The 27,697-nt window shown below is 35.4% G+C and overlaps 1 protein-coding gene across 8 annotated transcripts in view; it reads right to left on the bottom strand.

Moving 5' to 3' along the window:
• EVI5 (ecotropic viral integration site 5) overlaps positions 1-27,697 on the bottom strand; it is a 226,508-nt gene that overhangs the window by 122,063 nt on the left and 76,748 nt on the right. For all 8 annotated transcript variants that reach the window (XM_043875546.1, XM_043875545.1, XM_043875543.1 and 5 more), the window contains exons 3-10: positions 20,871-21,060; positions 20,018-20,242; positions 18,912-18,986; positions 15,545-15,670; positions 13,991-14,134; positions 12,938-13,027; positions 12,735-12,832; positions 2,151-2,211 (exon numbers count right to left, since the gene is read on the bottom strand). In XM_043875546.1, coding sequence (XP_043731481.1) covers positions 2,151-2,211; positions 12,735-12,832; positions 12,938-13,027; positions 13,991-14,134; positions 15,545-15,670; positions 18,912-18,986; positions 20,018-20,242; positions 20,871-21,060 — 1,009 coding nt within the window. The remainder of the gene's footprint in view (positions 1-2,150; positions 2,212-12,734; positions 12,833-12,937; positions 13,028-13,990; positions 14,135-15,544; positions 15,671-18,911; positions 18,987-20,017; positions 20,243-20,870; positions 21,061-27,697) is intronic.

The following is a 27,697-nucleotide window of genomic DNA, read 5'->3' as shown; positions in this document are numbered from 1 at the left end:
TGCAAAAAAAAAATCACATAATTATCATCATACTATTTGTGAAAAGAACAATATAAGATTATCTCCCAAAGGCTTTTAAGAACCAAAGCAAGAAAGTACTAGTTTAACAGAATCAATTCCCTTGTAAAAGGGACCTTGTGGGAGGGGAAGGGAATGTGAATAAAGAAGTGGCATTACCTATTGATAAGAAAGGCTCCAAGAATACATGGTTAATTAACTGTAAATAAGGTGGTCTTCTGATTATGACTGAGAATAATTGCCAGATCCAACTTAAAAATCAGACATGTGCAAACAAAGTTTAAAAAGTACAGTTATACAAAAATTGTTTTGGCTGTGTCCTTTAAGGGACAGGAGGAATGAGGAAAGGAAAGAAAATAGTATAAGAATAAAAAAGAACTAAGTGGAAACAAGATTTTATAAAAGGAACTATCTTTGAAATCAGCATTTATTTACCCAATGCATTCCACTAACTTTTTAAACATTTTTTCCCCAGATTCTTCTCTATAAACAACTTTATAAAAGCCATCTGCTTTGCCTAAAACATATTTTAAAGTATTTTGTGAGGTATGTCAACTATTACTTTACCCAAAAATAAAAATTTGAAAAAAAAAAACTGCAAATATAGGCTAAAGTCTGCTAGATCTTTTTGAAAAGGCCTTTTGATATTCCTACATATGTGACTTAATCTTAGAAAAAAAACTTCTTCAAGAGCAAGGATTGTTCATAGAACTGAGGTGGTTTTTTTTTTTTTTTTTTTTTTTTTGCAACAACAAAGCATGATGAAATGAACAGGATGGTTTCCCCATCCTCAGATTCTTGATTTGCAGTTCCGAATAACCCATGGTCTCGCCCCAGTCATCAGGATGACGTACTTTTTACTTTCGGTAGGTTGAAGTGGAGGGTATGAATTAATATTACTCTTACTCATGGAACCTAAAAGAAAAGCAAATAGTAGAGCAGGAGTTGGATGACAGACTTTTTTTTAAAAAAAAAAAGAGGAAAAAAATCCACAGGGGTCTTTTCTTTGTCTCTCTTCCTCTCTCTCTCTCTGAAAAATTTAGAAGTATCTATTTCCAATAGATAGTGAGTAGGTGATAGAAATGGAAATAAAAGAGAGACAGAGTTGATGAGGGAAGAGATTGTGTTCCAGGAAGCTTATGAGCAGGATTATGGTAAGAAAGAGTAGCAATTTAGCAGAACTCATTCCTTAGTAAAAAGGGCCTGTAGGATGTGAGTAATGAAGTTTTATTTTATAGCAAGGTTGAATTAACACATGGCTAGTGAACTGTAAATAAGATGTTCATCAAATGTCTTGCTAGGTCCAAGTAAAAAATCAGACACATTCAAACATACAGCTGTGTTGTTTTTTTTTTTTTTAAGTAGAGTCATTCAATAAATTTTCTTTTTCTTTTTCTTTTGCAGGAATTAGGGAGAAAATAAAAGGTAAGAAATTGGATCAGCCAGTCACTGAGTTCCATTCATTATCCCCATCTTGAAATATCAGCATAAGAGCCAATTTAATTTTCCTTAACACCCAGCTTACACAATGCTAAAGGATCCTCAACAATTTCTAGCCTACAGGGATACAAACAATTTTAAGATACACATGTGAATTTACATGTCCTTCAGATTGAAAATCTACCTGTTTCTCTGAACAGTAATTAAAATATAACCTTTGCTTAGAGATTGGAAGATTGAATTAGTCAAAGCTTTCTGCTTCTCTAAAGCAGCCAAAATTATTTCTAATACAATAATCTCCTCTATTTGGTCTCCCCTAAACTATACTGCTTTTAGTCTCAGCATGTTATAGATTATCTTCTCTGTAACTTTTTAAAACATGCTTAAAAGGAATGATAATTATTTTTCCCCCAAAGAAGTATTTTCTCCTGATGACCTGCCAATAAATCCAGAAAAAGGAAAAGCTGCTTTCTTCCATATTAGAATGAAAACCACTTCAGTCACATTATTTTTTGAAATGTCTATTTTTAACTATAACCTAGTGGGATGGTAAATTTATCAATAAATAAAACAAACACCATCATTAAATCTACAATATATCAACATAGGTCAACATAACCTAACATATATTGCCAAATAACTGACTTCAATCAAATTATGTTCAGTACTTTTAAAAGTCCTAAGATGCTTACTTTAATTTCAACTTGTTCTTCCATTTCTTTAGTTTTTATTGTAGTATATTCCTTTTCAAGCCTAAGAAAGAGAGGGAAAAAAAAGTTAAAGGTATGCTTTCATTCTAATCGAGTTACAGAAATTATAAAATTTAAAACCATATATTAACACAAAATACAATTTTACTATGTTCCCCCTAACTTATGACTTGCAATATTTGAAATCAGAAAAATCATCTCAATAGTTATATGCGTTTTCACATAAAAAAATTACTTCAAAGACAAAAAAAATAAGAGGCTTCCATGGTGGTTCAGTGGCTATGATTCTAGGATCCCACTGCAGGGGGCTGGGGCTCAATCCCTGGTCAGGGAACTAGATCCCACGTCCCACAACTAAGTTCAATTGCTGCAACTAAAAAAATCCCACATGCCACAACTAAAGATCCTGCATGCCACAACAAAGATCAACAATCCTGCCTGTCACAACTAAGACCTGGTACAGCCAAATAAATAATAAAATAAATATTTAAAAATAATAATAAGAACCACAGAAAAGTAAACTTTAAAAAGCAAAATGCTATAAAGCACAAAACAGAGAACTGAGCTTATAGATTCTATTCAGCCCTTAACTTACAAAAGAACCACCTACCCTTCCCCCTCAAATTGGAATACATTGATAAAATTCAATCGGATCTTGACTAAGCTTGACTAAGAAATCTGTAAGGAGAATAAAGGAACAACTCCTCCTACCAAAAAAAATTCCAGTTAATAAATGTGGAAAGAATGAGGCAAATATAAAAATCACCATTAGAGCTCCACAATAAATAACTGCCACAGGCAAGAAAAATGGATGCTAAAATCAGTGGGTAGAAGTTTAAACACAATCTCAGAGTATCTCTCCCAAAATATTTAGTAATTACAAAGGAAAAAATAGAAAATTTATAGTATAGGATCTTAGCAGACAACATCTGAGCCAAATGATCAAGGTTAACATCACTAGTAATGCATACGAACATCACACACTCCATGTTAAGATGTACTGAGAAAGGCACCTCACCTCTGTGGTAACCTATAACGCATATCCTCAATCTAATCAAGAGAAATCATCAAACCCCGAATTGAAGGACATTCTAAATAAATTACATTTGACCAACTCGATCAGAAGTGTCAACGTCAGAAAACACAAGAAAAGATTAAGGAACTGTCACAGACTGTAAGAGAGTAAGAAATGACAAACAAATGCAGGGTACTATGTTTGCAACTCTACAATTAAAGCATAAAATTATCTTAAAAAATTACTGGCCATCCAAAAATTACTACTACTAAGTTTTCTTTTTTAAATCTTGTTCTCAATCAAAAATGTTAATAACAAGTTTAACCCTCCAAATAATAACCAAGCTCCACATAACTTATAGCTGCTTTCAAAAATCAAGTTCTCCCTCAAGAGACAAGAAGCTATTATTTACTATGTTTACTCTCACTCACTTTCACTTTCAATCTCACTTAGCTCACTTGTATTGTGGTAAAATACATATAACAAATTTTACTATCTTCACTATTTTTAAATGTTCGATTCAGTGGTCTCTCCTGGTGGCGCTAGTGGTAATCTGCCTGCTAATGCAGGAGATGCAAGAGATGGGGGGGGTCAATCCCTAGGTCAGAAAGATCCCCTGGAATAGGAAATGGCAACCCACTCCAGTATTCTTGCCTGGAGAAACCCTTGTACAGAGGAGCCTGGCAAGCTACAGTCCATGCAGTCTCAGAGTCAGACACTACTGAGTGCATGTATTCGCATACCTGCACACAGAGAATGTTGTGACGCTATCACCACCACCATGCCCATAGGTTTTTTCATCTTAAAAAATGAAACTCTATACCTATGAAAGAATAACATTCCACTGTCCCCTCTCACCAGGTCTTGACAACAACTGTTTTATGCTCTATGTATGTGAGTCTGACAACACTAAGTATCTCACAGAAATGGAATTATACAGTATTTGTCCTATCGTGACTAGTTTATTTCACTCAGCATCATGTCCCCGTAGTTTACCCATATTATACCATATATTGAGCCTCTTTTTATGTGTTTATTGACCATTTATATCTCTTTGGAGAAATGTCCATTCAAATCCACTGTCCATTTTTAAATTCAGCTGTTTGGTTTTGGCTGTTGAGTTTTAAGAGTTCTCTATATAGATATTAACATATCTATATATTAATATACAGATAAGAGTAAATAATATATAGATAAGAGTTCTCTATGTAGATATTAATCTTTTATCAGATATATGATTTGCAATTGTTTTCTCCCATTCTGTGGATTGTCTTTTCTGTTGAGTGTCTTTCTTAGAGTACACAAAAATTTTTTTGAATGTATTTTAAGAGTCTCTAATGGATAGAAAAAATTTTTTCTTTAATTTTTTGCCCCAGTTTTATTGAGATATAACTGATACAAGTGCTATAACTTTAAGTGTACAGCATGATTTGATATACATCATGAATAATTACCACAGTAAGTTTAGTGAACATGCATTACCTCATATAGATACAAAATTTTAAAAATAGAAAAAAACTTTTTTCCTTGTGATGAGAACTCAGAATTTGCCCTTAAAAACTTTCATATATAATGTACAGCAGTGTTAACTATCTTCATCATATTATACATTACATCCCCAGCACTAAAACCTGGATATTTGTGCCTTTTGACTGCCTTCATCAACTCCCCTCTCCTGATCCCCATCTCTAGTATTAACAAATCTGATCTCTTTTTCTATGAGCTTGATTCTGAAGTGTAACTTACCTAAAACACTACGTTAGTTTCTGATACGCAACATAGTGACCTGACATTTTTATACATTTCCAAGAGATCCAATACAAAGATATTACAAAACTATTGACCATAGTCCACACTGTACATTTCACACCAAGGACTGATTTCGTAACTGAAAGTTTTTACCTTTTAATCTCCAAATTTTAAATCTTTAATGAACTTCAGTTTGTCTGTTTTTTCCCTCATTGTCTGTGTCTTTGGTGTCATATGCAAGGTATCATTGCAAAATCCAGTGTCATGAAGCTCTTTCCGTTTTGACTTTGCATATAGTGTTAGGTGAAGGTCCAACTTCATTCTTTCGCATGTGGATATCCAGTTTTCCCAGTCCCATTTGCTGAAAGACAGTTCTATCCATACTGAATGGTCTTAGCATCCTTGACAAAAATCACCTCACCAAGTAGGCAAGGGCTTATTTCTGTCTTCATTCCAGTGCCAACCTGTTTTGATTACTATACCTTTGTAGTAAGTTTAGAAATCAGGAAGTGTGAGTCCCCCAGCTTTGTTCCTGTTCAAGATTATTTTGGCTATATGGTGTCCTTTAAGATTCCATGTGAATTTTAGAGTGGGATTTTCTATTTCTGCAAAAAATGTATCATCAGTATTTTGATAAGGATTGCATTGAGTATGTTTTGGGTTGTAATGACATCTTAGTAAGATTAAGTCTTCCAAAAAAGAAAAACAGATTAAGTCTTCCAATCTTTGAATATTGGATGTGTTTCCATTTGCTTATGTATCTTAAATTTCTTGCAATAATGTTTTGAAATTTTCACTATACAAGTCTTCTTCCTCCTTGGTTAAGTTAATTCCTAAATATTCCTTTTGATGTTCTCGAAAAATTAAATTTCTTCACTGATCCACTGGTTAACAGTACACTGTTTAATTAAAAAAAAAAATGCTGTTTCCAGTTTTACTTCTATTAGATATCTAACCTCAACTGTTTACAACTGAAGAAGATGTTTTCTACATCTTTCTCTTAAAATCTACTAAGACTTAACAGAGTTGTTGTTATTAGGTAGAGTGTTCAATGTACATTTATTGTGTTGAGTCCTGTTTTCTTATGTATATTCTCTCTGGTTGTTTTATCCATTACTGAGAGTGGGATACTGAAGTCTCCAAATATTACTGTAGAACTATTCATTTCTCACTTCAATTATGTGCTTTTTTGCTTCATATATTTTGATATTCTGTCTTTGGTGTACAAATGTTTTTAATTGTTATATCTTATTGCTGTACTACACCTTTTATTAATATGTATTAACTGCCTTTGTCTATTGGAAACTTAAAAAACTTAAAGTCTGATATTTTTGTCTAATATTTCTACAGCCATCTCTGCTCTCTTTTGTTTACTATATTCCATGGAATATCTTTTCCCAAACTTTCACTTTCAACCTATTTGCATCTTTGGATCAAAAATGAGTCACCTGTAGATATCATATAGCTGGATTCTGTGGTTTTCTCCATTCTGCCAATCCACGTCTTTTCCAGGGTTTAATTCATTCACATTAAAAGTAATTACTGATAAAGGAGAACACATTTTGCTATTTGTTTTCAATATGCTTTGCTTTTTTTTAAATCTCTCACTTCCTGCATTATTATTGTCTTTAGTGTTCAGTTGGGTTTTTTGGTATCACTTTCTAATATCCTCATGTATATTTCATTGTTATTTTCTCTGTGGCTTCATGGAGATTGCATCTGAAGTTATACTACTCTAATTTGAATCTCTAGCAGCTTAACTTCAATAATATACAAGAACTCTGCTTTTATAACATTTTTTCCAACACTTTTGGTTACTGGTCACAAAAATATATATTTATACACTGAGTGCCCCAGAACACAAACTAATGATTCTTTAAAATCTACTAGGCTCCTAAATAATGTAGAAAGCAAGATTGGAAGCTACAAACAAAAATTATAATACTAATAGCTTTTAGACTAATAATTGCTCTTTTTAATGCATTAACATTAAATTGTACAAGAAACAAAAAGTGGAGTTACAATCCACTGTTATGATAAATGTAACTTTTACAACTGCCCATGTGTCTACCTTATTTAAGACCTTCCTTTTGTGACATGACTTTGAATTACTGTTGAGTGTCCTTTCATTTCGCCCTGCAGGAATGAGTATTTCCTGAAGGGTAGATCTAGTGATAATTAGCTCAGCTTCCGTTTATTTGGAAATGTCTTAATTTTCCCCTCACTTTTTAAGGACATTTCGCCAGATACAGGATTCTTGACTGACCTCCAAAGTTTCTAATAAGAAGTCTGCTTATAACCTTACTGAGAATCCCTTGTACGTAATGACTGGCTTCTCTTTTGCTGACTTCCATATTTGCTCTTTGTCTTTTGCAAGTCTGATTGTAACATGTCTTGGGGTGAGGTCTTCTTTACATCACTTAGAGTTCAATGAACTTAATCAATGTTTATATTTGTGTCTTTCAACAAATTTGTTATTATTTCTTAAAACATTCTCCCCACTCCACCGTCTCAGATTCCCACAAAGTGTATGTTGGTCCACTTGGCGATAACTCACAGGTCCTTTAAGCTCTGTTCACTTTTCTTGGGTCTTTTTTGTTGTTGTTCTTCCTCAAACTCAGTGATTTCCAGGGTTCTGTCTTCAAGTTCACTTATTCTTCTACCTACTCAAATCTGCCTTTCAATCACTCTAGTGAATTTTCACTTCAGTTACTGTAGTTTACAGATCCAGAATTTCCTTTTGGTTTTCCATCTTTTTACTGATATTCCCATTTTGTTCTTACATCTTTTTTTACTTTTCCCACATCTTATTTTATTTAAGCATCTTTTAAAGTCTTTATCTACCAAGCCTACCATAAGTCTTATTCAGGAACAGTTTCTATTTAATTTTCTCCTTTGAATGGGTCATAGTTTTCCTATTTCTTTGTATGACTTGATTTTTTTGTTGTTGAAAACTAGACATGTGAACCTAGTAATTTGGTAACTCTGTAAATCAGATTCTCCTCCTCCCTAGGGTTTGCTGTTCTTTTGTTACTGTTATTGTGTTTTGGACTGTTGTAAGTTATCTCTGTGCTGATGACCAACCTGAGATGTAAACTCAAGGTATTTTCAGGTCTTTTCTGAAATTCTCCCTTGGGAATGTGCAATCACGTTATAATTTCCTCCATATATGGAGCTGTTTTTGAATGTCTTTAGTGTCTGGCTCCCAAAAGGGGGAGAAAAAAACAAAAATGAAGGGGAAAAAAGGGTGCTAGCCCTTTAAATCTCTTTAAATTTCTTAGAAGTCTTTTCAGCCAGAGGAAAGGGTGCAACACCAGTGGGGAGAAGTACAAAATCAATAGAGAGGTGTGTAACAACGACTTCTTTGCACCTATCTGATCACAAACAGCAATCAGCAATTATTTTCAACTCAAATAAGTATATGTTAATACTTGACTCCATCATCACCGTTTTAACTTTCAATTCTAACTGTAAGCAAGATAAGGCAGTACTGCCAAGCATCTGTTAGCTGGATGAAATAAGAAGCTGCTCCATCTGATTTTTCTTGTTTTGTTCTCTCAGATAACACTCCTGGAGCAAAATTTTCTGAAATTGCCCCTCTGACTTGGTACCCCAGATATTTTTATGTCCCAAAGTAACATATCACAGTAAGAACTGGAGTATGACAGGTTTGCTTTACTTTCATAAAGTGGTAGAAGGCAGACTGTAAAAGGGAAGGTAGAAAGGAACACAAAGACACTGTAACAAAGAACAGACCTGACTCCACACTGGATCTACTCCTTTAGCTCTAACCTTTGTGCTTTATTCCCTGTGCTTAGTCATTCTGGCTCTGAACTGTTGTACAAAGATGTTGCCTAGATACATGAGCCTGAAATATAAATGAGAGCCCATTCTCAAGGTACCACCCCCCAGGCTTGATCATTAAAAGGACAGCACTTTTCTATTCATATGGAGATAAAAACATGTAAAATGAAGAAAATTTGTCTTGTTGGGGGTTTATAGGAACATTGTGACCAGATTTGTGGCTACTGCAAAAACAAAGAATTGCGGCACCAAGACATTTGCAACAACCAGCTACCCTCACTCCCCTGTTAGCATTCAGTCAGTTCAGTTGCTCAGTCGTGTCTGACTCTTTGCGACCCCATGAATTGCAGCATGCCAGGCCTCCCTATCCATCACCAACTCCCAGAGTTTACCCAAACTCATGTCTATCGAGTCAGTGATGCCATCCAGCCATCTCATCCTCTGTCATCCCCTTCTCTTACTGCCCCCAATCCCTCCCAGCATCAGGGTCTTTTCCAATGAGTCAACTCTTCGCATGAGGTGGCCAAAGTATTGGAGTTTCAGCTTCAGCATCTGTCCTTTCAATGAATATTCAGGAATGATCTCCTTTAGGATGGACTGGTTGGATCTCCTTGCAGTCCAAGGGACTCTCAAGAGTCTTCTCCAACACCACAGTTCAAAAGCATCAATTCTTCAGCGCTCAGCTTTCTTCACAATCCAACTCTCACATCCACACATGAACACTGGAAAAACCATAGCCTTGACTAGATGGACCTTTGTGGGCAAAGTAATGTCTCTGCTCTTTAATATGCTATCTAGGTTGGTCATAACTTTCCTTCCAAGGAGTAAGCATCTTCTAATTTCATGGCTGCAATCACCATCTGCAGTGATTTTGGAGCCCCCAAAAATAAAGTCTGACACTGTTTCCACTGTTTCCCCATCTATATGCCATGAAGTGATGGGGCTGGATGCCATGATCTTAGTTTTCTGAATGTTGAGCTTTAAGCCAATTTTTCACTCTCCTCTTTCACTTTCAACAAGAGGCTTTTTAGTTCCTCTTCACTTTCTGCCATAAGGGTGGTGTCATCTGCATATCTGAGGTTATTGATATTTCTCCCAGAATTCTTGATTCCAGCTTGTGCTTCTTCCAGCCCAGCATTTCTCATGATGTACTCTGCATATAAGTTAAATAAGCAGGATGACAATATACAGCCTTGACGTACTCCTTTTCCTATTTGGAACCAGTCTATTGTTCCACATCCAATTCTAACTGTTGCTTCTTGACCTGCATACAGATTTCTCAGGAGGCAGGTCAGGTGGTCTGGTATTCCCATCTCTTGAAGAATTTTCCACAGTTTATTGTGATCCACACAGTCGAAGGCTTTGGCATACTCAATAAAGCAGAAATAGATGTTTTTCTGGAACTCTTGCTTTTTCGATGATCCAGCGGATGTTGGCAATTTGATCTCTGGTTCCTCTGCCTTTTCTAAAACCAGCTTGAACACCTGGAAGTTCACAGTTCACGAATTGCTGAAGCCTGGCTTGGAGAATTTTGAGCATTACTTTAGTAGCGTGTGAGATGAGTGCAATTGTGCGGTAGTTTGAGCATTCTTTGGGATTGCCTTTCTTAGGGACTGTAATGAAAACTGACCTTTTCCAGTCCTGTGGCCACTGCTGAGTTTTCCAAATTTGCTGGCATATTGAGTGCAGCACTTTCACAGCATCATCTTTTAAGATTTGAAATAGCTCAACTGGAATTCCATCACCTCCACTAGCTTTGTTCGTAGTGACACTTTCTATTTGTTCGTAGTGACACTTTCTAAGGCCCACTTGACTTCACATTCCAGGATGTCTGGCTCTAGGTGAGTGATCACACCATTGTGATTACCTGGGTTGTCAAGATCTTTTTTGAAACTAAGCCATGCTGTGTGGGGCCACCCAAGACGTATAGGTCATGGTGGAAAGGTCTGACAGAATGCGGCCCACTGGAGAAGGGAATGGCAAACCACTTCAGTACTCTTGCCTTGAGAACCCCATGAACAGTATGAAAAGGCAAAATGATAGGATACTGAAAGAGGAACTCCCCAGGTCGGTAGGTGCCCCTGTTAGCATTAAACAGGCTTAAATCCTAACTCGGGTAAGATTGTTCATTGGGACATCAGTCCTCCATCTTCTTAAGTCTGCTGGCTTTTCACTATTCCTCGACTCTTGATTTACTGGTCTGTCATGTGGCGACTTTATATGCTTGAATTCAGTAAAAATACCTCTACCTTAGGAATATTATCATGCAGATAAAAGTTAAGAAAGAATATAATTGGAAACTGAAAATCTAGTCACCATGCTCTGAACATTTTCCTGGGCCACAGCAGACTAGACTGTGTATACAGTTTAAAGACACATAGGCTATGCATCTCTTACATGTCAAATTAATAACCTGTTATATTGACAAAGATCCTGATGCTGGGAAAGATTGAAGGCAGGAGGAGACAGGGACAACAGAGGATGAGAGTCATGAGATTGGACATCAGTTTGAGCAAGCCCTGGGAGTTGGTGATGGACAGGGAAGCCTGGCATGCTGCAGTCCACAGGATCACAAAGAGTCGAACATGACTGAGAGACTGAACTGAACTGAGACTGTAATTGTAATAGCTATTTACTTCCCTGCTCTGCCATCATCCTACGTACAGGAAGTTTGAACCTTTTTCAGAGCCAGGGCCAAGTCTAAGTTCATTATATTCTGAGAGTGGTACTTATTAGAAACAGATGAAACTCATCCTTTAATACTGATAAAACATTACTCTCCAGAATATGCATAAACAGCTACTAAGCAGTAAGAAGTAGATATTGCAATGGAAAAGGAAGGCAAGTACCAACAAAAGAAAAAAAAAAAGGAAAAAAAAAAAGAAGCATATTTGTTATGGTGACCTGTGATCAGGGATCTTTGATGTTACTACTGTAAAAGATTACAACTTACTAAAGGATCACATGATTAGCATTTTTTAGCAATAAAGTACTTTTAAATTAAGGTCAAGAGGCAGAAACTGAGATGGTTCCTAAGGTTTTATCAATTATAGAACCGAACAGCTTTTCAGTCTAAAATGTCTAAAATGATGCTGTGATGTGATTGGTTATTAGTAATTTCACAGGCAATTTATTCACAATACTAGTTGAACATGATAAATTATCTGTTTTCACAAATTAGAGTTAACTAATTTTAATAACAAAATACTCATATTCTAATATATTTCTGAAGTCGGACTCTCTATGGGAGTACACTGTACATGTTAATGTAATTTCACTGTGCAGCAGCAAAGATATTAAGGACTGTGAGGCTACTACTGCTATCATTTTAAAGCACCTCGCAGCACATTAACAAGTGTCAGGAATGCTAATTATGACCTCAGGTTAAGATTCATTTAACTGCTGAAAGCTAGAATAAGAGATTGTTCTTAACACTTTTATCATGTTTCAGAAATCAAACTTTATGAGACAAGACTGATTATCTTGAACTTTAATAAAATATATACAGAAGAAAATTTCACTAGAAAGTAATACATAATAAACAAAATTTTAACTTAATGCACACCTCATGACTATCTTGCTGATTATGTTAATCTTGAACTTAAGTGATAGACTGTGATCAACTGAGAGGAAAAGAATGTTAGGGACCACAACATAGAAGCGGTTTCTAAAACAACAGCACACACTCACATATATACACTTACCAGGTTCCTAATTCTAGTCATTGTGGAATGGGAAAGGAGTTTTAAAAGTGCAATCAAAAAGAAAAAGACAGTAATACACAATAGTCCCATGCGCCATCAGAGCACTATGAAATTCCAATTTAAAATTTATGTCATATTAAAACTAATACCCCCAAATAAAACTTTACAGTTCTATAAAATGATGAGGAAAATTGCACTCACCACTAGAATGTTTTGCTGCTTCTATTTAGTCTCCTAAAATGCACTGACAAACCCCTATAACTAAAAAAACAAAATACAGAATACTTAACTTACTTTTTCATTTTTTTAGAGTTATACTTGACTTGGTAAGCTGCCTGAATTAATTTGTCTGGACCACCATCAAACTGATGTGGAATGACCTTCTGAAAGTGCTAAGATACAACAGAAGAAAAACATAAGAATTACTTAGTGCCATTTATTATTAATTAATAAATAGTAAAATCTAAAGACATTTAAGAAATCATGACCTGGCTTACCTGTAACATCCCTTCCATGTCGAGTTGCATCAGTTCTGCCTGATTCATTTGAAGAAGCGCTAATCCTATCCGAAACACTATTTCTAAACCCTGAAGAATCAAATTATAAAGTCAAATTTATCTTACTCTTCCACAACAACTAATCACTCAAAAGAATTCTAAGGTCAACATTTAGGTACCTAAACTAGAGGAGAGCATACATTTCCTGTAAAGAGTTGGAAAACAAATGTTTTAGGCTTTAGAAGCCCTACCTATAAGTGTCACAAATAATCAACCCTGGAATTTCAGCTGAAAAGCAGACACAGACATCACATCAACAAATAGTCATGGCTATGTTCCAAGAAACTTTATTTACAGAAAGGACAGACTTGGTAGGCAAACCAGGATAGATCAGTACACGAATCATAGTTTCCTGGCTCCAGACTAACCAAATTTAGCTATGTTATATAAATTGATCTTCCCAAGATGTAATTAATAACAATTAATAATATTCTTAGATGCTCTCTATCACTGATCACCTATCCTCACCTTCCTACCTTCTCAGTCAAAATATAGAAGACAAAGGATCACCACTACATGTCAGTGATAATTAAAAGGACTACCTGTAAGATGTTTAGGGGATGGAAGAAAATTATACTCACTACTTCTTCCTCTTTGGGTAAGAGATGCATTGCAACAATGTTAACTGTAAAGGAAATTTTAACCCTCGATAATTCTCACTAAATCAAAAAGGAGGTGATTCAGGTTTGATTAAGAGTATGGGTTCCTGATTTTGACTGCCTGTGTTTGAATCTTGGTTACTATACTACTTATGTGTTATGTGTCCATACACAAGCTACTTAATCTTTCTCTAAATATCAGCTTCTTCACCTGTCATCCATCAAATGAGGAGATGAACAGTACTCATATGGATGTTATAGGATTAAATGAGATTATCCATGCAAGCAGTTTAGCATGGAACACATGAGTCTCCTTTATTGTTCTCCTCATTGCCTAGCTCTCATTAACCCAATGATTCCTTTGCTCAGTCTGGTAAGTTGCCCACTAACTTACCTCAGACATAAAGATGTCAAATATCCTTGTTGCAATTGGTAGTGGAAAAGTTGTAAGGAAGATAGTCAGAAACCATGATGATGCATACATTGAGGTATGAAAACTCTGAGACTGAAAATGCACAAAGAGCTCTGGAAGGTGCTCCTAAATAGAAGAAAGGAATTAATTAGCTAAAACATTGTAAAACTCAGTATTTTAAGCCAAACCATTGTACACATACTAAATTAGCCTTTACCAAACATAAACATAAAAATTCAGGAATCATATGGAAGAAATAAGAGGCAGAAATGGACACTCTAGATGGTGGTTACTATTTGGAAAAGGAAGAAGGGGAAAAGGATGTGGAGTTGGAACTTAAAAGTTGGAACTTTCTAATGATTTCTTAATATGAAAAATTACAATAAGTAAAATTTTTATAATTTTCTTTACTTTTCTATAAATGATAATATTTCAAAAAAAAATTTTTTTAAGGAAAGATGTTATGTTGAAATACTTTCAGGTGCTATATGCCCCTGATTGCCTATCCTAAGCTCCCTTCTCACCTGAAATACAGATACTTCAGCAACTCTCGTAATTCAAAACATAAATGACACATTAACTGAAAATAAACCAAGGGAATTTAAGGTTGATTAAAAATAAGCTTACTATTTAAGACAAATAAGAATCATCAAGACCTACTTTGTCTTTCTCTTTAAAATGCAAAAACATTTGGCATATCCCTTTCTTCTCATCACACATAGAAAAGGTAGAGGATTTAAAAATTCCTGTGGGTAAAGCTGCCAGGGAAATGGAGACTTTTCTCAGGAAAATGGCTCTTAGGCCAGCTGAATCCTTAACCAATATTCTTAAATTTTGCTTACATAATTGAAATTTAAGTAAATGAAGAATATTTATACCATTACATCACAGGGAAAAATAGCAAGTCTACTTATACAAATATAAAAATTAAATCCAGAAAGGTGAAATACTTTAAAGGTATTTTTTACTTGGTTTTGATTCCTCTCTTTCTCTTCTCTTCACCCTCACACAGTCAATAAGACTATGAATCTTAAATTAACAATATAAAAGGATAGAAACAGTAATTTTTTTAAGATTACAGGCTAGCAGAAAAAGTGAGATGAAAGGTGGGAAAGGCAGGGGAGAGGATCGAAAGAGATGAGAGACCATCTCAAAGGAAATGAATTGATATCAGCATGCAAATGTCATGGGCTTCTGTAGGAGAGCATAATCTACATAAAAAAATGTGATCAATACGGCATAATAAAGAAACTCAAGAATGCAGGTTATGATATATTTGGCACAAATGTTTAAGATTTGAACATAAAAATTGTAGTAAAGTTCCAGACTGTGATCTACCTGGGCCAGCACCTAACTGGGAAGTAAAGTCTAAATTGTGGGTTAACAGACCAACAAATAATCATGTAATCAAAACAATAATTTTTTTTTCAGTTGCTTTAATGCTTTTAACATTAAATTTGCTTAGCTGTCACTCAAACCAAGATGACAAAAAATATAAAGGCAGTATGTTTTTGGTTAACGCCACACTTTTATTACCTGTATCATGCATTCAAACTGGTACATACAAAGGCCTAATTCTGCCATACTTGGTTTAAAAAGTTCACGAAGTCTATAATCTTGCATTAATTTAACAAATACACAGAAAGCTTCTTCTTCTGGCATCTGCATTAGGAGAAAAAAAAGCAACATCTATTAATGTTCTGTGATAAACAAATAAGCTAAATACATTTAAACTAAGTACTCATCCAACTATAACCAGTGTTTTGAGTGCCAAGTGATGTAATATTAAGAGCAATGGACTAGGAATCAGAAGATTCTAATTTCCCATCCTATCACAATCAATGAGAAATCAGGTGAATCTTACAACTGAGACCAGCTGCCTCACTTGCCTAACTCATTAATTTAATCTACGAATATTCATTTAAAGCCAGATACTTCTCTCTCTCTCTTATATACCAGTGAACAAAATAAACATCCTCTACTTTCAGGGAGTTTGAACCTTCCAGTAGGGGGAGATAAGACAATACATGGTGGTTAATCCCTAAATTGTGCCCTACTCTTATGACCCCTCCTGTAGCCTGACAGGCTCCTCTGTCTATGGGATTCTCCAGGCAATATATGGAATAAATCAATTAATACATGTCAGATGGTGCAAAGTGCTATGGAAATAAGACAAAGTAAAGCAACAGGGAATCCTGGGGAGATACATTCTATTTATTTATAGGTAGGTCAGAGAAAGTCTCTTGATAAGGTAACATTTGAGCAGAATACTGAAAGTAAGGGAACAACTGAGGGAAGAACAGTGCTGAGAGAATAATACAAATGTCTTGAAATGGAATCATGAGTGGCATGCTCAAGGAACAATAAACAGGGGACTACTAAACTAGGAGTGATGCTACAAATGAAGTTATGGTTATGGAGGAGAAATACAACAAAACAAATCATAGGATTTTAGAAGCCACTGTAAGGACCTGAACTTTTATCTTAAGTGAGATGGGAGGCTTTTCAAGGGTTCCGAGCAGAAAAATAGTGTTTAAGTGTTAAAAGAACTAGTAAAGTAAGTTTTCCAAAAAAATCTGTAATTAGGGTTTTAAAGGTTTCAATTTCACATTTTGTGTGTAACTCACTAGATAATTATATCAACTAAGATACTGAATAGAAAAGCTCTGTAGGAAAAAAAAAGCTCCATAGAGTTACACAGATATTAAATTTAGACACATAACATACAAATAACCGTGTCGTCTTTTTTTTTTGTCATGGAGGATCGGAGTTCTCCAAACAGGGGTGGAACCCGTGCATACAGTCCTAACCACTGGACTGCCAGGGAATTCCTTGTGTATTAAGATAAAATTTTCTACTGTTCATTCACTCACATTATACCAGTGTGTTTCAAAAGAGGAAACCTCAAAAGGTCTCTAGGCACTTTTCTTACTGAAGACTACATTTATTAACAATACATTTTCCCTGGACTCAACAAAGCCATGAACAGGAGCCAAGAACTATTCTTGGCAAAACTCACTTCCTTCCTTCCTCCCAACACATATCTTCATTAATCCTATCAAGCTTGATAGCCCCACTGATTTTTATGTCAGTCACTACAAGAAACCCAATATCCTAGAACACTCATCCCATGTGGTTCCAGTGCTCCCATAACCTACCCCATTTCTAATATGCCCTAAACCTTTTACACAGCACTTTCTGGAACTAATAACCTGCCATCAATAAAATATCCTATCTATACCCTCAATCTCTTCACCAAATGTTCTTTTACTGTCTTTCTCTAAGTGAAACCTGAATCCCCCCTAAGGATACTTCAAAACCGAAATCTGGCTGTCTCCTGAGGAGGGTGTTTTCTCTCCCTCAGCACTGGAAGAAGGCAGGGGCAGAGATGCACAGGTCCCTCCTTGGACCTCAATGCCTCATTGCCACTAACTGCCCCTTCTCTCTGATACACATTTTCTCTATGACACTGAGTTAATAAGAATCATTTCTTTTGCAAAGGTCTAGTGGGGACACTATCTACCCAATTTTAAAGCAGTACTAAGATATACACAAAACATATACCCAGTACTCTTAACTATTTTAACACCATGTAGTAAATAAGCTAACTTGCAAAAAAATTTTTATCAGACTCTGAGTTATATTTCTAAGCTAATATGTGGGAGGCAAAGTAGCAAAGAGCTGACTCGTTTGAAAAGACCCTGATGCTGGTAAAGATTGAAGGCAGGAGAAGAAGGGGACAACAGAGGATGAGATGGTTGGATGGCATCACTGACTCAATAGACATGAGTTTGAGTGAGCTCCGGAAGTTGGTGAAGGACAGGGAAGCCTGGCATGCTGCAGACCATGTAGTCACAAAGAGTTCGACACTACTGAGCAACTGAACAACAGTAACAGTGGAGAAACACAGTTTCTGATTCCTACACTGCTCTTATCTACCAAGATATGTGATCTTGGGCAAGTCACTGAACTTTTACTGCATGTCTACCATGTGTCATACACTATGCTAGGCTATTACATACAGTATCTTATATAACCCTCACAATGAATCTAGAAGTAGACGCAGTACCTAATTAAGGCTGAGGAAAGGATGTTAAAATAATCTAGCCCAAGACTACAGAACTCAGTGTAGAACTGAGTTGCAAAAACAAGCCTATATGACTCAAAAGTTATCTCCAAGGTTTCTTTTCAAGTTATATTTCAGTCTTGAGACTTAATACAAAAGTAAGATAAACTTTTTAAAAATTTTTCAGTAAGGGTAAACAGATAACACCACATGCTATTTCCTGTCAAAGCTATGATTTACTGTCCTATCCTTGACTTCCAAAAACACCCCACCCAATATAGGCCACTGCCAATGGAAACATGTTTATCCCCAAGGCAGGAGAAGTGACTGAGTACCTCTATTTTTGAGCCTATAATAAGAGAGGTGTAACAAGCCCTCAGTTCTGTGACAAATAAAAGTACTGTATAAACTTCCAAAGACATTGTATATCATAACTATGATATGTGTGTGCATGTAGCCTTGCCACACAATATGGGGGATCTTAGTTCAATCAGGGATCAAACCCACCAGAGAAGTCCCATAAAGTAAGATTTCTATACCAACACTTTAATCAGTCTTCCTTAGCTGGGAAAAGATTATTCCTCATTAAATACAGACATTTAAATACAGATTTAAAAGTAGATACAGGATTTAGTAGAAAATTATGGTCCAAATGTAGATAAGACAAAATTTGACTTAGTGGCAGGATATTTACTATGTGTTATTTTCATCATGTTTAATATTTTAAAGTGCAAACTAAATATTTAGATTATGCTTAGGAGAAAAATACCCAATATCCACTTACTAAAAACAAGGATGATTTTTAAATTCTCCAACTTTAATACTTATATAACTTACCTGCATAAGCAGCAATCCAACTATAAAAGCACTTCCTTGACAGTAACCAACCTCACGATCCACTAAAGAATACGCCTAAAAAGTAAAAAATGTTGTTAAAAATACTTTATCATGATACAGCATACCTTCCTTCTATAAAAGCCTAAAAATAGTGAGAAGGTGGGTTAAAGACCATTTATTTTCTAGAGAAGCTCTTGTTTGCTTTGCTGTAGATGCTATCCTACCCTATATGATTTACTACATAAAATTTTCTTTTGATGATTTACGAATTAGGAACTGTCAGTTCTTAAGGACAAGAAAATAAAGGAATTTGTACTCAGGGAAGTGACAAAGCTTAAAAATCATTAAAAATATGTAGCTGATAGAGTAAAATTTGAGTAAGACGATGGTAAAGCATTGACAAAATTGATATGGTTTAACAAGAAATCATAATTTCAAAGGGGTGACTAAAAGGGAAAGGAATTATGCAAAGGGAAAAGACAATATTGAAGAAAAAATTACAATGCCACACACCTTCAAGGGTGAGGGGCTCTTAGCGATGCCAGCCATGGCAAACAGAAAATTTGCTCCCAAATTGTGAAACTCATAGAAGGTGAATTACTCATTTTCATGAAGGGTCTTCTCTATGGTGGTGGTGGTGGTGGTTTAGTCGCTAAGTTGTGTCCTACTCTTGTGACCCTGTGGACTGTAGCCCACCAGGCTCCTCTGTCCGTGGGATTTTCCAGGCAAGCATACTGGAGTGGATTGCCATTTCCTTCTCCAGGGGATCTCCCCGACCCAGGAATCAAACCCAGGTCTCCTGCATTGCAGGCAGATTCTTTACCAAATGAGCTACGAGGGAAGTCCCTCTCTATGGTATGTATAGTCATTTATAGGTTATTTGACTTCAACTAATACCAAGCAATGTAAGGAATTTTCCAAGAGTTCTGCAAATCAGACAGCAACCTAAACATCAGAATTAAAGTCAAGATTATGCTAAAATCAAATTGATTGCCAAAGCAACTGATTACTAGGATGAGTTTGTACTTCATTATGAGAAATGTTTAATTTCAATGTAAGAATTTATTTCACCTCCTCCCCCCAAAAAATGAATAAATAGAACTTACCTTCATTACATTAAACAAAACTTCCTGTCCAAGGCTATCTTTTTCCTTAAAAAAATTGTGCTCAGGATAAGTTCTAGCAATGTCCCTTCGGATCAATTTTTCACAAGGTGAGGTCATTTTCAGGAGTTCTGAATACTGATCCTTAATTGGCATACTTTGTGCACTGCACAAAAGTTGCCAAACTATCGCTCTAAAATGATGGGGTATCCCTTTACGAACAAGTTCCTAAAAAATAAAAATAAAAAATGTTTAAATGACTTATTTAGGCTTCCTACCTTGAAAGCCACAGGGATTGGAGTGGAGTAGATGACTTTAAAAAAAAATTTTTTTTTTTCACTTTCTCAAATTTTAATTCACAAAGCTACTTTTAAAATAAGACTAGGGAACTTTTTAACCAAAGCTAAGATTTGGCTAAGATACTGATGTATTGTGCTCTGATCAGAGGAACAACAACGCTGTGGATAAATTCCTGTCATTTCACTCAGAGTATAGCCTCTCAATGTATTAAGGAACTGATAATCTGCAGAGCTGTGAATGACAGATAGCATGGTAACCATGATCTTTCAAAGGGCTGTTTTATGATTTTTAAAAAAAAAAAGTAAAATAATGATAACTGAAGGATTTTGGATGTCACCACTTCATTTCTGAATCTATACTTCTACAGTTAGGAGACTTTTATAATAGCTGATAGCTGCAAATCAAAACTTCTATTGGCACAATTGAAGAAAACATATAAAGTAGACCTCTTCAGCACAGCACCTGGGAAGTACTAGAATCCAATTTTTTTTTTTAATCCTCTATCAATCTCTGCCTGATGGGATAAGAGGAAAACTTCAGCAAAGAATATGAATACCTTAACTTGTTTCTCCTTCTTTTTGCGCACATCTTCCCATTCATTAACAATTCTTCCCCAAAGAATCCAAGAGTCTTCTTCAAGGTGACTGAGGTTGCTAGAGGCTGATGAACTTGATACCAGGGAGGAGCCACTGTTCCTTCTTGATCCATTTACAGATCTTAAAGACTTACTATCTGTCTCTAACAATCTAAAATATAATTAAAAATTGTTCAAGATCTCACAGTGACACTAGATGACAATATTAGAGGAAACACACTGACTAAAACCACCCACCCAGGCCAGGCACTATAATAACTATTTGCATGAGTATTTTACCACAGGAGGTCTCAGTAAGGAACGTGGAACTATTAAGCCACCACCAAATGGAAGAGTTCAGGAAAGGCCAAAAGGAGACACCACCTGTCCTACCACCTCCCAGGATCCTTCTCACTGACATCCATCTGGCCTAAGCAATGGGTGTGCCACCAGGAAGGACTCTTTTTTGAGAATGATTGGCCAGAAACAACCCAGAAACTAATCTCATCAACGCAAAACCTGACAGCAAGCCACATAGCAGAGTAGTCCTCCTGGGTTCCCTTACCCTCCTGTTCTCTGCCCAGGTGCCCCTTCCCAATAAAGTATCTTGCTTTGTCAGCATATGTACCTCCTTGGACAATCCATTTCCGAGCGTTAGACAAGAGCCTACTCTCAGGCCCTGGAAGGGGTCCCCCTTCCTGCAATAACATGATGATACTTAAGGGCTTCACTACAGCAATTTAGCCATACTTTTAAAATATACATAATTTTTAAAATACTTGGTTGGCATCTACAAAATTAATTGCTGTATTTTTTTCTACTAAGAATAGCAATTTTAAAATTTGATAAAGTAAATTATGTTAAATATTTTAGTGCTATTAGTCCCATCACAGTTTCTCTTTATCTCCACTAAAAATTCAAAGTAGAAGAAATCTTCTGGGGAGAAATTCATTGGGAAGGTTTCAAGGAAAAAGAAACTGTACTTGGAAGCAGTATTAACTAATTTTATGGAAGAACTAATCCTAACATGTTTAAAATGTGTCTAGGACTAAAAAAGGCAGACAGATAAATTAATCAAATCTTTTGTCTCTTTCAATTTTGCTTCACCCAGGCATAACTGATCTGCCCAAACAATGAGTGTTTTGTCTAGCTCATGCAATGTTTGTGTAAAAAAAATGAACAATTACTAAAACTAAAATTAGAAGATTTCATTTGTTTATATACACATATGTGTGTCTGTGTGTGTTAGTTGCTCAGTCATGTCCAACTCTTTGCAACCTGATGGACTGCAGCTCACCAGGCTTCTCTAGGCATGGGATTTTCCAGGCAAAAATATCAGAGTGGATTGTCATTTCCTTCTCCAACATACATTTGTATTTACAATTCTGGATCTCTTAAAAAACAAAAAGGGCAAAACTAGCCTATACTCCAGAAATAACAGGGTATAGCAGGGTAGAAGCTTCTCCCTTTAAATGAGAAAGGACTTTAATCCACTAACTCTCCATAAACCCTACTATCTCCCAGAAACTCAGGCCAGCTAACAGCTGTCATTTATCACTGGACTAGCACTTTAAAATTGAGACCTCTTCACTGTTAAGACCCTGTTTAAGGCCTCTGCCTTATCTGTAGAAAGACAGGTTAAGATAATTTCAGAGATCCATTCCATAACTCATACAACATCAAATCCATTACTTCTTTCACATGTACACAGACTATCAAAAAAAAAAAAGGCTGGAAAATGTGGCTCTATCATTAAGATGTAAATTACATGCCATGCAAATAAGGGTCCTAAAACATCTATTTAACATGGATACTATTTACTTCCAGTAACTCCTTCAGAAAATCATCTGCTTAGACAAAAAAATGCTCCCAATATTAATTTAGGATGTATAAAAACTAATAAACATGAGTCAAATTATATTTAGCAGATTATAAAAAATCCTTTGCAAGCCACATTTATATCTTACTCATCTTTATATCCCTTTATATTGTCTTTGTATTTAGCTCAAAACAAAATATACTGAAAACTGAGAGAACTGAAATAAAACTCAAATCTCCATAATAAAAAAAAACTTCAAGTACGAGATGATCAAACTCAATAACACAATAATATAAACTAAAAAACTTTCCGTATTCATGGCATAATTTAATACATTTTTTTCATGGCAACAGTAAATGAAATAAAATGTCCCAAATATTGCCAGAAATAGAAAAATTTACAAAACAGCTAAATTCAGGGTCAATTATTTGCTATAAATAGTCTTCATCAGAAAAAAACTAATTAATGATAATGTTTTGCTTTAAATACTGTTTTTTCCATAGATATTATTTTAATAAGTCCACAATAAAACTTATGAAAAAATAAGTGTATGTATACAAGTAATTCTATGTATGATTCTAAACCTCAAGATTTATAAATGGAATACAGAAACAAACTTTACAGAAATAACCTGACCCTAAGTTCACTTCACTTAATTATTCATTGAATGCTTGCTAACTTCCCTTGTGGCTCAGCTGGTAAAGAATCCTCCTGCAATGCAGGAGACGTGGGTTCAATCCCTGGGTTAGGAAGATCCCCTGGAGAAGGGAAAGGCTACCCACTCCAGTATTCTGGCCTGGAGTATTCCATGGACTATATAGTCCATGGGGTCACAAAGAGTCTGACACGACTGAGTGACTTTCACTTTTTTGGGATTCCCCGGTGGCTCAGACGGTAAAGCATCTGCCTGCAATGCAGAGACCTAGGTTTGATCCCTGGGTCAGGAAAATCCCCTGGAGAAGGAAATGGCCACCCACTTCAGTACTCTTGCCTAGAAAATTCCATGGATGGAGAAGCCTGGTGGGCTACAGTCCATGGAGTCCCAAAGAGTCGGAAACAACTGAGCGACTTCACTTCACTATATGCCAAATAATTAAACTGCACCACTACCATTAATAAAGACATGCAGTTAAAAAGAAAATACTGGTGTTTCCCAAGCTAAACAGAAATCTGAGATATAATGAAAGCATAGATGAAAAAGTACCTTAAAAGAAAGGTTTTTTGTTTGTTTTTTAACAGTCAGAAAGGTCTCAGAGATCTCCACATTACAACTTTTAGTATAAGCAGGAAAACCAAATGAATTCATGGGTGGATTAGAGAGAAGAGTTAAGCAATTCATCTTCAGAGGACAATGCAGTAAGTAATACAAATATACAAAACTTTGAAAAACATTACAAATGAAATATTCCAAGTACAGACTTTACATTATTTAAAGATATTGTCCCTGCCTTAATTCACATAATACAAAAAAAAAAAAAAAAGACTCAAAATGGACAATAGACTTGAATATAAAAACTAAAACTATAAAACATCTTGAAGAAAACAGGAAAAAGTCTTCACAACCTTGGAATTGGCAAAATTTGTTAATGGGACACAAACATTAACCATAAAAGAAAAAAATTGATTAAAAAATACTAAATTGCATTTCAAATTTTAAAAGCTCTACTTTTAAGAAGATGAAAACATAAGCCACAAACTAAGAAAAAAAAAATCTTCAACATATGCATCTGACAAAAGACTGGTGTTCAGAATACATGAAGAACACTTACAACTGATAATTAAGAAGGCAAACAACACATTTTTAAAAATGAGTAAGAAATTTAAACTGCCACCTTCCAAAACAAAACAGTCAAGTGGCTAACAAGCAACTGAAAAACATTCAACATCCTTAATCACCAAAGAAACCCAAGTTAAAACCACACTATGTACACAATCAGCATGGCTACAATTTTAAAGACTGGTCATACTATGTGCTGCCAAAGATGAGACCAATTGTGACTTTAACATATCCATGTCAGTAGTATGTAAGACTTCAACCACTATGAAGACTATTTGGCAATTCTTTATGAAGTTGAATACATTTTTATATGACAGCAAGAAAAATGAAAACCTATGTCCACAAAAAGACTTACAATTTAAAGTTCAGAAAAGCTTTATTCATAATAGCCAAAGTCCAGAAACAACCCCTATATCCAGAAAAATAAATGATCAAATTGTGATACATTCATTCACTGCAACATCACTCAGATACAAACTGCTGCTGATACATAACATTAATCTTATAAACATTAGGTGAAAGAAGTGAAGTACAGTGTTACTTGCTCAGTCCTTCCCAACTCTGTGCAACCCCATGGACTGTATGGAACCCACCAGGTGAAAGAACCTTGATGCAAAAGAACACATACTACTTGATTCCACTTATAAGAAGTTCAAGAACACACACACTACAGAAGAAAAACCTTTCTAAATATGACACCAAAAGCACAAGTAAAATAAAGAATATATTTAAACTGGACTCATCAAAATTTTACATGTTCTGTACCTCACTGGATGCATTAAGAAAGTGAAAAGAAAACCCACGGAATGGGAAAAAATATTTGCAACCCATGAGATTTCTATCTAGAATATATAAATAACCCTTATAACTCAATACTAAAAAGATAAACCAATTAAAAAATGAGCAAAGAATAAGAATAGATAATTCTCCACAAATATATGTAATTGGCCAATAAACACACAGAAAGATGCTCGACATCACTAATGATTAGGGAAATGCCAATCAAAACATAACAACACACTGCTTCACAGTACGGCATTATAGTACGGCTATAATGAAAAAGACAAATAACAACAAGTGTTGGTGAAGATATGGAGACATAGGAACCTTCAGACACACTGATGGCAAAATAAAATGGTAAAATCACTTCAGAAAAAAAGTCTGGCAATTTCTTAAATGGTTAAACATAGAATTACCATACAAACCAGCCATTCCACTCCCAGGTATATATATATTCAAGAGAAATGAAAATCTATGTCCACACAAAACCTACATAACAAGTGTTCATGCCAATATTATTCATAATAGCCAGAGTGTAAACAATCCAAATATCCATCAAGTACTGGATGGATAAAAACACTGGTATATCCATAAGGTATAATATCATTCAGTCTTGAAAAAAAATGAAGCAGAGATACAGGTTACAACATGGATGCTGGAACATGGAACCTTGAAAACACACTAAGTGAAAGAAGCGAGTCACAAAAGGAAACATGTTATATGACTCAATTTATATTCAATACCTAGAATTCAGAAAGTGGATTAGTAAAATTTACACACAGAAATCCCTTGCATTTCTATACACTAACAATGAGAAAACAGAAAGAGAAATTAAGGAAACAATATCATTCACCATTGCTACAAAAGAATAAAATACTTAGGAATATATCTACCTAAAGAAACAAAAGACCTATATATAGAAAACTATAAAACACTGATGAAACAAATCAAAGAGGACACAAATAGAGAAATATACCGTGTTCATGGATTGGAGGAATCAATATTGTCAAAATGAGTATATTACCCAAAGCAATCTATAGATTCAATGCAATCCTTATCAAGCTACCAATGGTATTTTTCACAGAACTAGAACAAATAATTTCACAATTGGTATGGAAATACAAAAAACCTTGAATAGCCAAAGCAATCTTGAGAAAGAAGAATGGAACTAGAGGAATCAACCTGCCTGACTTCAGACTATACTACAAAGCCACAGTCATCAAGATAGTATGGTACTGGCACAAAGACAGAAAGACAGATCAATGGAACAAAATAGAAAGCCCAGAGATAAATCCACATACCTATGGACACCTTATCTTTGACAAAGGAGGCAAGAATATACAATAGAGAAAAGACAACCTCTTTAACAAGTGGTGCTGAGAAAACTGGTCAACCACTTGTAAAAGAATGAAACTAAAACACTTTCTAACACCATACACAAAAATAAACTCAAAATGGATTAAAGATCTAAATGTAAGACCAGAAACTATAAAACTCCTAGAGAAGAACATAGGCAAAACACTCTTTGACATAAATCACAGCAAGATCCTCTATGACCCACCTCCCAGAATATTGGAAATAAAAGCAAAAATAAACAAATGGGACCTAATGAAACTTATAAGCTTTTGCACAACAATGGAAACTATAAGCAAGGTGAAAAGACAGCCTTCAGAATGGGAGAAAATAATAGCAAACGAAGCAACAGACAAAGAATTAATCTCAAAAATATACAAGCAACTCCTGCAGCTCAATTCCAGAAAAATAAACGACCCAATCAAAAAATGGGCCAAAGAACTAAACAGACATTTCTCCAAAGAAGACACACAGATGGCTAACAAACACATGAAAAGATGCTCAACATCACTCATTATCAGAGAAACGGAAACCAAAACCACAATGAGGTACCATTTCACGCCAGTCAGAATGGCTGCTATCCAAAAGTCTACAAGCAATAAATGCTGGAGAGGGTGTGGAGAAAAGGGAACCCTCTCTTGCACTGTTGGAGGGAATGCAAACTAGTACAGCCGCTATGGAAAACAGTGTGGAGATTCCTTAAAAAACTGGAAATAGAACTGCCACGTGACCCAGCAATCCCACTCTTGGGCATACACCGAGGAAATCAGAACTGAAAGAGACACGTACCCCAATGTTCATTGCGGCACTGTTTATAATAGCCAGGATATGGAAGCAACCTAGATGCCCACCAGCAGACGAATGGATAAGAAAGCTGTGGTACAAATACACAGTAGAATATTACTCATCCATGAAAAAGAATACATTTGAATCAGTTCTAATGAGGTGGATGAAACTGGAGCCCATTATACAGAGTGAAGTAAGCCAGAAAGATAAAGAACATTACAGCATACTAACACATACACATGGAATTTAGAAAGATGGTAATGATAACCCTATATGCAAAACAGAAAAAGAGAC

Source organism: Cervus elaphus, chromosome 20 (genome assembly GCF_910594005.1).
Source record: "Cervus elaphus chromosome 20, mCerEla1.1, whole genome shotgun sequence".
NCBI classification, from domain to species: Eukaryota; Metazoa; Chordata; class Mammalia; order Artiodactyla; family Cervidae; genus Cervus; species Cervus elaphus.
The sequence above is the reverse complement of the archived record's forward strand: the minus strand, read 5'-3'. Positions and strand labels throughout refer to the sequence as shown.